General features: G+C 47.3%; 1 protein-coding gene across 3 annotated transcripts in view; it reads right to left on the bottom strand.

Moving 5' to 3' along the window:
* Nucleotides 1-1970: 1970 nt before the first annotated feature.
* The window catches only part of LOC142589081 (uncharacterized), a 152438-nt gene continuing 140505 nt past the window's right edge, over nt 1971-13903 (bottom strand). For 2 of the 3 annotated variants that reach the window (XM_075700862.1, XM_075700864.1), the window contains one exon: nt 1971-2160. In XM_075700862.1, the coding sequence (XP_075556977.1) occupies nt 1982-2160 (179 nt within the window). In that variant the 3' untranslated portion in view covers nt 1971-1981. The remainder of the gene's footprint in view (nt 2161-13903) is intronic. The other variant, XM_075700863.1, reaches the window with a different exon arrangement.

Below are 13903 nucleotides of genomic sequence, written 5' to 3'. Positions count from 1 at the left end.
GGGAAGGCTTACGAGTAAAGATTGACGGAGAATATCTCAGCAACCTACGGTTTGCCGATGACATTGTTCTATTCAGACAATGCAGACGAGATACAACAAATCATTGAGGACCTTTACAGAGAGAGTGTAAGATTGGGATTGAAGGTTAATATGCAGAAGACAAAGATAATTGTATTGGTTTCACAAAATAAAATGATGATAATGATAAATATCCGGGCAAAGGAACAAGAGTTCCGAATTGCCAGTCGGCCTCTAGAGTGTGTGAAGGAGTACGTTTACCTAGGTCAATTAATCACAGGGAACACTGATCATGACAAGGAAATTCACAGAAGAATAAAAATGGGTTGGATCGCATACGGCAGACACTTCCAGCTCCTGACTGGAAGCTTACCATTATCATTGAAAAGTAGGTGTACAATCAGTGCATTTTGCCGGGGCTGACATATGGGGCAGAGACTTGGAGACTGGCAAAGAGGCTTGAGAACAAGTTAAGAACAAGTTTGACAACAAGCGTGCGTGAAGTTAACCATACTTCACCCACACTATGTCTGTCTGTCTGTCTGTCTGTCTGTCTGTCTGTCTGTCTGTCTGTCTGTCTGTCTGTCTGTCTGTCTGTCTGTCTGTCTGTCTGTCTGTCTGTCTGTCTGTCTGTCTGTCTGTCTGTCTGTCTGTCTGTCTGTCTGTCTGTCTGTCTGTCTGTCTGTCTGTCTGTCTGTCTGTCTGTCTGTCTGTCTGTCTGTCTGTCTGTCTGTCTGTCTGTCTGTCTGTCTGTCTGTCTGTCTGTCTGTCTGTCTGTCTGTCTGTCTGTCTGTCTGTCTGTCTGTCTGTCTGTCTGTCTGTCTGTCTGTCTGTCTGTCTGTCTGTCTGTCTGTCTGTCTGTCTGTCTGTCTGTCTGTCTGTCTGTCTGTCTGTCTGTCTGTCTGTCTGTCTGTCTGTCTGTCTGTCTGTCTGTCTGTCTGTCTGTCTGTCTGTCTGTCTGTCTGTCTGTCTGTCTGTCTGTCTGTCTGTCTGTCTGTCTGTCTGTCTGTCTGTCTGTCTGTCTGTCTGTCTGTCTGTCTGTCTGTCTGTCTGTCTGTCTGTCTGTCTGTCTGTCTGTCTGTCTGTCTGTCTGTCTGTCTGTCTGTCTGTCTGTCTGTCTGTCTGTCTGTCTGTCTGTCTGTCTGTCTGTCTGTCTGTCTGTCTGTCTGTCTGTCTGTCTGTCTGTCTGTCTGTCTGTCTGTCTGTCTGTCTGTCTGTCTGTCTGTCTGTCTGTCTGTCTGTCTGTCTGTCTGTCTGTCTGTCTGTCTGTCTGTCTGTCTGTCTGTCTGTCTGTCTGTCTGTCTGTCTGTCTGTCTGTCTGTCTGTCTGTCTGTCTGTTTTCGCAGCCGCGTGAGTCGCTGGGTAGCCCACGGTCGATTTGGTAGAGCATTGGTAGTGATTCGGAGCGCGAGACCAGCGATGCAAGACAGAAGACGACGACAGTGCAACGGGTGCCGAAGGAAACTGTCGTGCTACTGGCCAGACCTTCGCAACTCCGACTGGTGCAAGTCGATTCCCGTTGGGAACTGCGACGTCCTCTTCACGGCCCACAGTGGAAGTACTACATCTGATGTAACTACCCAGCGCTCGCCTACGGGCGACGAGCGAACACTAAGAGCTTCGTCACTGCAGCCCATCTGTTTGCACCACCTAACCAGCTCAGACTCAACCCTTCACACGTTATCATTTGTGCCACTCGTGACCAACCTTTTTCTCCCGATCCTGCCATGCTTCGCGCCATACTCTATCAAGACTTTCCATGAAGTCATAATGACTTTCTTGCTACAAGTTGTTACCGTGTGCCCATATACTTGACTCAATTTTGTCCCTTTTATTTGTGCATTGGTATGACGGTAGTTTTTTTAACGGCTTCGTATTGCGACGTTGCACTCGGGCTTGTCCTAAGTAGCAACACCCATATCCAAAGAACCTCATAACAGATGGGTTCTGGCGTCATTTCTTCTCATATTTTATTCGTGATAGGAGATTTCGACTTTTTATCAAGTATGTGCTGGCAATCTCTGGTGTAGATGACTTGTTCCCACTTCTCATGCTGCCTGAATATGGCAAGGCAATCAGAGCCAGGGCTGCGTGATACGGACGAATTCCGTACTCGGACGTCATGAGCGTGGTGTTTCCTTCCTATAAGTAAAGGCAGATCAAAATCATGCAGCATCTGTTGCAAAATATTTGATGTACCCCCAGAATGTCTCAACAAAGAAGTAAGTGCAAAAATTATCTTCCACTAAACTGGAAAGTGAAAAGAAAACATATCCTAAGCTGTTGTTCATGTGGCATTTCAAATAATGTGTGATAGCTGAAAAATAAAACAAACTACTCCACTCATCTAGCCAAAGCAATACCATCGTAGAAAAATCTATTTTCTTCAAGAAGCTTCGTGTTTTTTTATTGTTATAACCTCATGCGCTTTCCGATCTATTGTAAAGAGAATTGTTTCTACATTCTGCTACCATAAATGTAAAAAAATAAGATATATCTTTCACCGTGCTATGTTAACTCGGAAATCCAAAGTTTTGGATTGGTAGTTTCAAATTTTTTTCATTTAGCAAAATATTAATTTATCAATTTTCTTTTAATACATCACTAATATATATGTCTTCAGAGGGCGTATATTTACTGTACTAGCAGGGATTACGCTCAGCTTTACACGGCTGGTTTGCGTCAAAATGAAAGTTGAACATCTTCGTTCTACGTACCCTCAGCGGGAAAAGAGAATTTTCAACTTATCAAGCGTCACTACAGCAGAACGTTACGCCATGATGTGTGCCGTAACCTTCACATGCTGAAAACCACACCCACACAAATGGGTCATCGTGAGCGACTGTCAAGCATCTTTACTGAGCATTTGTTCTGCAAGCATGAACAAAAATAGTCAAGCTGAAGTATGTTAGGTATAAAACGTACATGCATACACAAAGGCAGTAGACTAGCATCATAAAATTTTGTTCCAGTGGATTCCGGTGGTAACTGTGGAATTCAAAGCAACACAGACGCAGACAGTTGAGCGCGTACGGCGAACACTAAAATGAGGCAGATCAAATACCACTCCCTGAAAGAGATGCACGGAGCGGTTTAGGTCAATTGTCCGTCCCGATGTCCAGAGACAGTTCGTGCGAAAATGGTGGTCGAAACTCAGTTCAATTTCACATTGACCCTAAATTTGTTCAAAATTCACAAACCTGTTACACGTTCCCTTGAAATAGTGACACACATATTAATTCTTGGCATTCCGGACGCAAATAGATTTGCTTTACATAGAACAGGACACGCCAAAAGTGCTGTATGCTCTTCTTCGGAATCAGAGAAAGGTATCGAACATTTCTTGTTGCACTGCAGTACTCATGTTGTGCATAAAAAAGTGGAGATAAAGTGTAAGCTTTAGACAAACGGTTGCTCATACTGTAAAAAACGCTGGGGATATCGAACAAATGCACTACGGAAATGCGCAGTAGGCGTCCTAAACTAATGTTTAGAGGTTAAAAGAATTGCGTATAGTTACAAGAGCGTGGTAAAGAGCTCTCCACAAAACATTTCCTGGGGTTATGCGCTGCAGCTTAAAATTTTTGCGAAAAGTATCTTGATGTTTTTTTTTACATGTAGTGTCACTTAGTATATAGTGTATTGTAAAGGGTGCTTTTTTGAAATTTAGGCCAACTGCACTTGATCGCTCTATAATATTAGTAGACATTACTTCCTGCGAAAATTTTGTGTCTTGTGACATGCAGTGTGCTAATTTCACAGTGAGAGCGGGATTCATCGAAAAGCATTCTGCCAACTCGATGATGCTCTTCTGACGATCCGCCCCCACTTACTCGGAGAGCACCCTGATAACTGAGTTTCAGTTGTAAAGTCATGACGTCCACGTGTGCCTGGGCGTAGATTACCTCGCTACCTTAGCGATTTGTAACTGAAGTTTAATTTAGCGTGTGTCATGCTGGACGAACGGTAGTACCGATAGGGGCGGGTACTCAGTACTTCATCTGCTTCCTGTGGAGCAACAAAAGCACTGAGCCGCTTTATATAAGACTGTTCCTGCTTCAGTACGCAAGGGTCCACACTTTACAGGGACTATCGAGCACTCGCTTTGTCATGAACCGCTACGGACAGCAATATATTTCCCATTGGTCATGCGTCTAAACGTGATCAGGCACACAGAGCCGATCAATTATTTTAGAAAGTGACAAATCTGGACTCAAGATTATAGCCATTACTTTGCTCTAATTTTCTGCTTATTTGTGGAGAATTTGCTGGACGTTAAAGGGACAGTAAAGGCAAATACGAAGACGACGGGGACTGTTTAAACGTCATTCGAGAAGCCTCGCAACACTTGTTTCGTGCCAAGAAAAGACTTAGTTTACGAAAAAAATTGCCTCTGAAGGGTCTGAATACCTATTTGTAAATTCAAATCTGCCTCCACCGAACCGAGGGAGTGGGGTCATTGGATGCGCCATCGCCACCCTTTGCTGCCGTCGGTGAGTAAAACGGCACCCAACACACTGCGGTACCGAGCAGAGACAGAACGGCGGATTCACCACTGCAGCTGCTTTTTGGTCATGTGGCGTAGACCGTTGCGGCATCCCGCGTCCTCACATGGAAGTTGAATTCTTCAGTACTCGCAGTTCGGGCGAGTTTCGCAAGCCAGCAAAACCAGCGCAGCACCACACGATAACTACGGAAACACGAAAGTGTGCGCGACCGGGAGTCGAGCGAAAACGAAACCTCTCGGCCGCCCGCGTCGTTTGGATGGTTATGTCAATGAGTTCCTTTTTCTGAAATTAAAATAGAACTAGACAAGTAGCATTTCATTTCGCCTTATAGTACAATCCAAGGATGTTTTGTGCAATGAGTGGTTGAGTACTAGTGACAGAATATAACTGTGGCGTGCTTTCGTCATAGCGCAAATGCTTGAATGACCCGGGGGAGTCTCTAATCATGTCCGGCATTTGCCTCGAATTCTCGATTATTAAGGCTCTGTTCGCGATAATATTTATGCCTAGAGATTCTCAACCACTAATCTATCACTTTAGCTTGAATTAGTATTTGCCTTTAGTGCCCATTTAGGTGACGCCTGATGATTGCGCGATACATGCATGTTCTATTCTTCTGTTGTCCTTCACTCCCCTGCTCCCCCATTTTTTACAGTGGAGCTGTATATGGCTAGGGTACCATAAAAACTTTGTGTCCTCACACAAGAACTATCATTATCAATGGCTCATAGTCCCGTAAAGAAGCAAAAAATGCAATCGGTCACAGCTCAGTAAGGTTCATGGTTACTCATTATTTGAGGGTTATTTGCGATGACACTAGCCCTATGGTCGCTGTCGTTGATTTCAATGTGGCTGACAGGAAAGTGGCTGTCGGGACAGGAAAGAGAGTTGTTTGCGCGTTTCACGCCGATCCGGCCAATCGACCACCCATCGGCGTGCATACATCGATGTGACATTATTAAAGAATGCATCTGTAGTTTCGGGTACACTGATCCGTGTATATCACAGCGACCACAACGTCATTGTGAACGTCGTTACTAGGTGACAAGGAGCGATACAATTGATTGATTCATTGAAAACATATTTATTCGCAGGATATTCGTAGAACTCGTGGGTGGGCCGCCTACTCCGGTAGCCCACTGGTTACTGCTGCCGCGCTGGCCCTCCCCACCTGCCAGTGCTGACGGTCAGGATCATCGCTGAGCAGAATAGCCTCCCACTGTTATTTTGAGGGATTTGGAATGGGGTCAACTATGGGATTAAATTGGCAAGCCCACACTATGTGGTAGAGGTTAGCTACCTCTCCACAGTGTGGGCATTGCGGGGAGTATAGTGTAGGGTACCACTGGTGTAACTTAGCTGGCGTTGGGTATGTATTAGTTTGTAGTCTCCTAAGAGTGTGCTCTTCCAACTTATTGAGAGACATATGTGGTGTTGGATACTCCTTCCTGGCTGTTCTGTATGGTGCTAGATTGTCAGCATACACTGCTAAAGCAGTTAGGTCCCAGAACTCTTCATGTTCATCAAGGGGAGACGCCCGGTATAGAAGAGCTCGGGTATGCCTGTGAGCGGCTTCGTTGCCTCCTGGTAGTTCCAGGTGACCGGGAAACCAGATGACTGAGGCTGGGTGGATGCTTAGTCACCAATGGCAACCCTGACCTGTGAATTAATCCATTATTGAAGTTGCGGCAGGCGTTCTGGGAGTCAGTGAGCACATCGGCGTTGGGGTTATATGCTAGAGCTAATGCAATAGCTGCTTCCTCTGCGTGAGTGGGGTTGGATGTTTTCATCGAAGCGCAATTCACCATCGCTTCTGAAGGCGTTGAGACCACAAAAGTCATCACTCCATTCTTTGGCCTTGCGGCGTCCACATAGAGGGTGTTAGGTTGCTCGTCCCATTTCTTCTGCAGGGCTTCCCCTCTTGTTTTTCTCCTTTCGATGTTATATGCGGCATGCATGTTCCGCGGAATGGGATACACGTTGATGCGTCACCTCACATCACGTGGTACCTCTTCCCTTTGGTCTATCGTATAGGGCAGATTAATATGCATCTTTTCGAGCAGATATCTAACTGGTTTTGTGAGTGCGAGCCCATTGAGTTGTGAGAGGCATTGTGCTTCCCACATCTCTTTGATGGTATTATGTACTGTTAGAGCCATGAGATTTGCCGTTGGCGTGGAGTTTGGTAGCCCCAGTGCCGTCTTGCAGGCCTTCCGGATCAGTGTCTCCAACTTTTCAATTTCCGAGTTGGAGAGGTTAAGGAATGCCGTCCAGTACATTATCCGAGAAATCACGAAAGCCTGCACTAAGCGGATGGCGTCCCTTTCCTTCATGCCATGGTGCTTATTTATGATACGATGCATCATCCGGAGGATTTGCTCGGTGGATGTTGCAAGCTTCTTCGTAGTGGTGGTGTTCTGTCGCCCCTGCGGGATATACAGGCCTAGGTTCTTGATCTCCGTGGGTTTCGGTACTGAGTGGTTGTCTATATACACCGTGATGTTCTGCGCCAGGGGTGTCCTCGGGTTTTTCAGGATGAGCAACTCGGACTTTTCCGGCGCACACCGGAGGCCTCTTCCCCTGGCGTACTGGTCCACCGTGTCCGCTGCTGCTTGAAGACGCTCCTCGATCTCGGCGTCAATCCCCTAGTTGCACCAGACAGTGATATCATCCGTATACAATGTGTGTTTGATACCCGGGATTTCGGAGAGAAGGCCTGGGAGATCTTTCATAGCCAAATTGAACAAAAGGGGTGACAGTACCGCCCCTTGCGGAGTTCCTCTCGGGCCTAGAGTGATGGGATCTGATTTTATTTCACGGAAGTTTATAGTGGCTTGCCTTGCTGATAAGAATTTTCTGACATAGTTGTAGGTTCTGGCGCCACAGTTGGTGTCGACGAGGCTTTAAAGAATATTTTTATGCAGAACGTTGTCGAACGCTCCTTTCAAATCAAGTGCCAGGATGGCCCTTGTCTGTGACTTGGGGGGTGTCTCAAGGAGATCCTTGTACAGGTACAAGAGGGCATCCTGGGTCGATAGGTGAGGGCGGAAGCCGAATTGAGTGTTAGGTAGGAGGTTGTTCTCTTCTAAGTATCTACTGAGTCTCGTGTTGACCCAAACACGAGGTCAGCGATATCGGTCTTAGATTATCCATTTTAAGGGGTTTGTTCGGCTTCGGAATGAACCGAACCTCGGCCGTCTTCCATGATATTGGTAGCGTTCCTGTAGCCCAATGCTGCTTGTTGAAGCATTCCACCAGCGAGGTGATGGTGTCATCGCTGAGGTTAAATAAGAGCTTTGCTGTTATTTCATCTGGACCTGGATCTGCATTTTTTCTCATGGCCGCTATTTCTGCTTTGATCTTTTCTTTCGTGAGTGGGATGTCCAGCTTCGCATTCGGCAGCCCAGAATACTCCGGTTGTTCCACGACTGGGTGCGTGCAGATACCTGGTCTTGAGCTTTCCCATCAACTCTGCGTCCGTATCCGGGATGGTGTGTACAATCTTCGTGAGCCTGTCTTTAGTGGCCGACTTGCTGCTGCTGGGGTCGATTAGGACACGCAGGAGCTTCCAAGTCTTTGACACACGTAGCTTCCCCTGAATGCCATCGCAGAGCGTATGCCAGTTCTGTCTGGCCAAGGATTAGGCGTAGGATTCTGCCTTTTTGTTTATCTCGTCTATCTTTTCCTGAGTTTGCGGTTAAGCCGTTGTCTTCGCCGTCTCTTTGTCAATGAGTGTCTTGCTTCCCATAAATGCAGGTGCTGATCGACCGCTGGGCAATCTTCTGACGTGCAGACCTCTTTCGCAAAGGCTTTCAAAGCTTGCACCTCACCCTTAACCCATTCCTCTAGGTTTGTAGTAGGGTTTGCAGTAGATGCCCGGGCCTGCCTCCACCTGTCCAGTTCGTAATTCCTGCGATACCTATTTTGCGTTTGCACGCGTTTGTGCTTATCTCCAGAGAGAGGATGAAGTGATCGCTTCCCAGGTGCTGTACGGTATTCTTCCAAATCGCGTTGTTTATGTTCTTGGTGAACGTCAGGTCCGGACACGTATCTCTACTAACACTGTTTCCCTGTCTCGTAGGGTAAGTGGGATCGGTGAGGATCGATAGCCCTTTTTGCGTCACTACTTCTTCCAGTTTTCTGCCTTTTGGCGTGGCCACCGGATAGCCCCATGAAGGGTGCGGTGCGTTGAAGGCGCCCCCAATCACGCAGGGGGCATGGCCCGCTAAGCTCAGAAATTTCTTTATGGGGGAACCCAATCTTGCGTGCCTGTCTTTGGGAGGGCTGTAAACATTCGATACATGCGTGCTTGTCACTCCTCCTTGGACAGGAAGAATAGTAATATAGCAGTGCGCCATATCCGGCTCGAAAGGGTCGTGCAGTATGGCAGTGTATAGTTTGTGCACTAACTTGGCAGTTAACTGGTCTTGCTGATAAGTCGCATAGTCTTGGAGTTTTATAGGTATTACGTGGGGTTCTTAAATTAGCATACTTGCCGGTGGGTCAGATTTAAGAGCCGCCTGCTTTCTCCTCTAGCCCCGGCAGTTCCACTGCCAGACCTTTATTCTAGGTTTGGCTGGCATGGTGAGTCCGTATCGGAGGGCTCGTCCACTTGCATTGTACGAGCGAATTTGGATTAATGTCTTTTATCCGCATGTTCCTTCCGAAGTACAGAAATTGCCGTCTCCGTGTATCGTCTGTTGTTTGGAATCTGCTCTCGAATTTCTTGGAATTGCGCGTTCACATAAATTGGAAAGGCTCGAAACTCCTCCTTGAAGGATCGGAGTTCTTGGATAATTTGTTGGTAGACCACGCCTAAGGCAGGCTGGGAGCTAGGTACATGCTGTGTTTGGCTTTGAGGAGTCGGCTGAGTTACCGGCGTTATTGCATTAGTATTGGCCCGCTTAAGCTCTTGGTTTTGGATTGTTAAAGCGCTGACTTGTTATTTAAGACTTTCTATCTCTTTCTTGAGTGCTGCCAACTGCGTGTTATTCTGCGGGGAGGACGAGGGGAGGGGAGAACACTCTACAAAGCTCACCTTCGAATCTGAGAGCTGACCCGAGGACGTCTTCTTCAGCGCCCCGGTGGTCTTCGTGAGGTTCTCCTTCCCTTGTTCTTTACCCGCTTCCACGTGACTGGCGTTCTGGTTGGAGCCAGTTGCCCGGCGTCTCGAGCTCGAACGGCCGCGAGAGGTGGAACGAGAGTGGGAGACTGATGACGACGCTCCTCGACATCGCTGTTCAGGCTGCTTCTTGTGCCTCGGCCTGCTCCTACCTGCTTCAAGTTCCGTTGTTGATGCCGCGTTTGATGACGTGGCACTAGCGTTCTTGTTTAGCGGTCTGTGGAATTTCTCCTTGCAGTCCCTTGAATAAGTCTTGTGTGGACCCTTGCACAGAGCGCAAACGGGTGCGCACTCGTGCGTCTCATCTGAGCTCGGCATTCCACAGTTCTGGCAAGCAGCCCCCTTGGGTTTCGGGCAGACGTCTGCTCGGTGACCTGGCATTCCACAGTTGATGCAAGCCGCCCTCGTTTTCCGGTAGATGTAGCAGCGGCGCTCTGGCCAACCGCAGTTGACCGCAAATGGAACTTTCTGGCCGGCGAAGACGATGACTGCCGAAGTAGTCTTGCCCAGATGGCGGGCTCCCAGGATTGTATGGCTGGGTGAGGAGACGTCTTGGAAGATAGAGTCATCACCCACTTCAGGCTTGATATTATGTATTACACCCCTGCAAACATCCTCTGGCAAGGCAACGTAGGCGGTGACTGTTATACTCTTGCCTTCGAGGTGCAGACTATTAAGCTTGGCGAGGCGGAACGCATCTTCCTCACAGTGAGTACATATCATTATAATGTTCTGTTCTGATAACAACGCGCAGAGTTGGCTTTTCTTGTAGCGGTGTGTCGAGGGCTTCTTGGATCCCTAATTCGAGATCGAAGGAGCGTGGAGCTACAGATTGCAGATCCACCGTGGTTTTAGGTCGGATGATGACCTTGTATGGAAAATTCTTTAAACTCGGTAGACGCGGAGGTCTCGGTGCGGGAGGCTCTCGGCGTTCTTTCTGCTCCGGCTCTTGCTTCGGAGCTGTCGATTTAGCTTGCGCCGCTCTTTCGTTGTTGCGCCGGGACCATAGGTTCCAGCCATGGCTGTTGTCTACCTTCGGGAGATCCTGCGGGGGCATCAGCTGCTGCCGGGATGTTGGTACATGACTGAAGTCCATCTCCGTCGGGTCGTAGCCTCTTAGGGAGTTCATAGTAGTCGCGGTAGTCATGAGTGAAGCGGGAGCACTCACCGGCGAACTTCGTTAGAGTCAGCGTTGCGCGAACGCCATCTCGCGCATCCGCGGGCGCACCTGCGTCTGTGCTGAGGTGAGGCACCCAAACCACTCGGCCGTTAGGGTTAGCGCTCTTCGCGTCGTGCAGGAAGTCAGACAGTCTTTACCACCGAGAATATGGCACTCACAGGTTCACTGGTGGCACCAGGCGATGCCAGGCGTTGAAGGGAACCCGTGGATGGTAAGTATACCGTAATTCAATATTGTAATCCGCCGCAATCAAAGATTGTCAACGGAGCCCATGCATCGAACGTCCGCTCTTGACGAACGCTTGCAGAGCACCGCCCGCCCCCTCCCTCGATGCAATAAAGTCTTTACCACAAGTTTTCTCACCGAGATGCTCCCAGCTCCACTGGTTATTCACCCTCGCTGGGCGGGATGTCCTTGAATTTCTAGTTTCCTTCCCTTTTAATATCGTTCGTGTTGTTCATTCACGATTTTTATGTGCCTTTGCTCTTCCAGAGCCGGCAGGTGCGGTGCCCCTGCGGGTGGAAGTTGCCAGCTAACTATCTTTCTGTTCTCTGTCATTGTTTTATGCGCACAAGTTAAATAAAACAAAAAGCAATGTAAAACTTGTACTTTTCGTGAACTGGATGTTTATGTACCCTTTCTCATATTCATTCTCTTTGTGTGTTTGTTTGAGCCGTCCTATTTTTTCCATGTTCTGTTTGCCTAAGAGGGAACGAGTAGCGGGCATCTACCGTGATGCCAACCTCTCCTACATGCACATTTAATGAAAAAGAAGTGGGGGGACTTCACTCGTTGGTAAGTTTCAAACTCCGTTCCCTCATCACATAAACCCCATGGTCTACACGTTAGACAACATATTGACTGAAGCTGCCAGGAAAACGGTGAGAGCCAAAGACGCGCGAAAATGTGTTAAGGATCCTAAGGATTCTAACCGCAACAAAAGGTCTTACTTTTTTATATCAGCAATATTTTTGAAGCTTCCAATTGAGAATTCATCAGTGCAAGCGAGAGCAACCGCTTTGTGCGGAGGACCGGTCCCACTGATTGGTAGTTGTATGAAGGTACTTAAGATGTTTACCTGAATTGCTTGGGTGGCTAGCCTAGACATTTTGATGTGCCCGTTCATTCGTAATTGTCGCTCCACAACATCACTTTTTCTTTAACAGCGAATACGTATATAGCAGGTTCACAGACGATGCTGTACGTTTGCAACAATAGGAGCGCCAGTTATTGACGTCCTAATTATTAGTAGTAGTATTAGTAGTAGCTGTTGCTTTCGTTGTATTCGGGAGGATTTGCGGCAAGGCATTAAGCAATATGCATGTATTTCTCTTAAACCGCCGTCTTGGTTGCATTCACATTTTGCACATTGGTAGCATTCTGCCATGAGTTTAGCTCGGTGCCATGTCTGGGAGCATTACTGACATGTGTCGTCCCCAATTAGCTTAATGTTGACGTCGTATGCAGCGACCCCAACAAAAAATGGCAATTATTTCACTCTGTGAAGATGGAATGACTGCGAAAGTTGACGACGGTCAAAGCTCTCAACCGAAAAGCGAAGGGTTTTCGCTGCCATTTCATATTCACAGAGTGGAAGGGTTGTAATTTTTTACATTGTAAATCTGGAGTCATTCCTCGTTCCGAGGTGCCCGTGCTCGCCACTGTCATTTTTGTTGAGCATCGCGGGAACGTTCTTCGTCGGTGGTCGTTTCGCGCCGGAGCCGTTTACATTGTCGTTGCTATTCCCTCCGGAGCTCCTCGTACGCATGTTCTTCTTCCAGTGTACGAACTGTACATCTCCGCCTCGTCGATAATACAGTGTTTAGCGCCGATGCCTCTCCTGCTTATATGCTGCGATAACCATGACGTCACGCTGTTGTTCACGGCGAACGTTCTAATCTGTTCCGCATTTTGACGTCTGCGCCGCCGCACTGGACCCGTGTGGGTTTGCAAGAAATGTCCAAGTCCAATTCTTTTAGTCATGTACAGTGTAAAATGTTTGATTGTGCTACTATGAGACAGTGTCGCCATCTGTCATTGTAAATGCAAAACTGAGGTCTTAACCTCAGCCTGGAGAGCTGGCGCCATAGTTTTGTTGCAGCAGAATTGACATGTCTTGGACGGCATAACTGCGTACGACACCAGCTCCAAACTTATCGCAGACAAAATATGTAAGTAATGCTCGCAGACGTAATATGAACTAATTTTGCATATGTGCGAAACGCAACTGCATGCCAAATTCGAGAGTGAACAAGGAAGCGGTTTGACAGTAAGATTCATGTTTTTAAGTATTTTAGAACCCATATATGCAAGTTCGTTCGACGCCGTCTGCTTACCTCCTTTATGCAAGATCACTGTTCGAGAGTCATGCTCTAAAGGGGCAACAACAACAAATGGATGCGCAGATCGCACCCAAACAAAACAGGTAAGCATCTAGTCGCTCGAAACAGTTAAAACATCTTGAACTGCCTCACCATGCAGTGACGGCAAGCCAGCTTGCTTGCGAGGTTAAGTTGTTAAAGAAAAGCTGAAATGAATACCGCTCCCAATTAAAAAAGTTTATTTTGTCCGCTGGCTATTAGCCGGAACACCAAAGTATGCCAAAGTATTCACTTTAAAGTATAAGGTTGATTGCCATAATAATTTCTTTTACGATGGAAGGGGGACATTTCGCAAAAATTAGGTGTTCAGAGCACGGTTCTTGTAGCATAGCTAAGTATGTATTAGTCAGAAATATTTTTCTATGCGCCTTGTATTAGGGAATTTTGAAGCGGTCTGCTTCAGCAGAGTCATAGAAGACTAGGAAGAGGAAGAAGAGGAGGATGAATAACTCGGAATAATATGGCGGACTACACTCGTATCACTGAAGTTATGTCTTTTATATTTCCGTTCTAGTTAGGAACGCGACATTTTGGCGCAGCCGTCGAAGCGAACATGTGGGTGACTTTCTTCGTTGATGATGGCTTCAACGCCTATCAACGAAGGGTTCCTGCACCCAGCCCAACATGTAACCTAAAGAAAAGTTTGTATCCCCTCACTTATTGTGTCGAGCGGAGTAGTGAACATGTCGCACGG

This window comes from Dermacentor variabilis, chromosome 7 (genome assembly GCF_050947875.1).
Source record: "Dermacentor variabilis isolate Ectoservices chromosome 7, ASM5094787v1, whole genome shotgun sequence".
NCBI classification, from domain to species: domain Eukaryota; kingdom Metazoa; phylum Arthropoda; class Arachnida; order Ixodida; family Ixodidae; genus Dermacentor; species Dermacentor variabilis.
The sequence above is the reverse complement of the archived record's forward strand: the minus strand, read 5'-3'. Positions and strand labels throughout refer to the sequence as shown.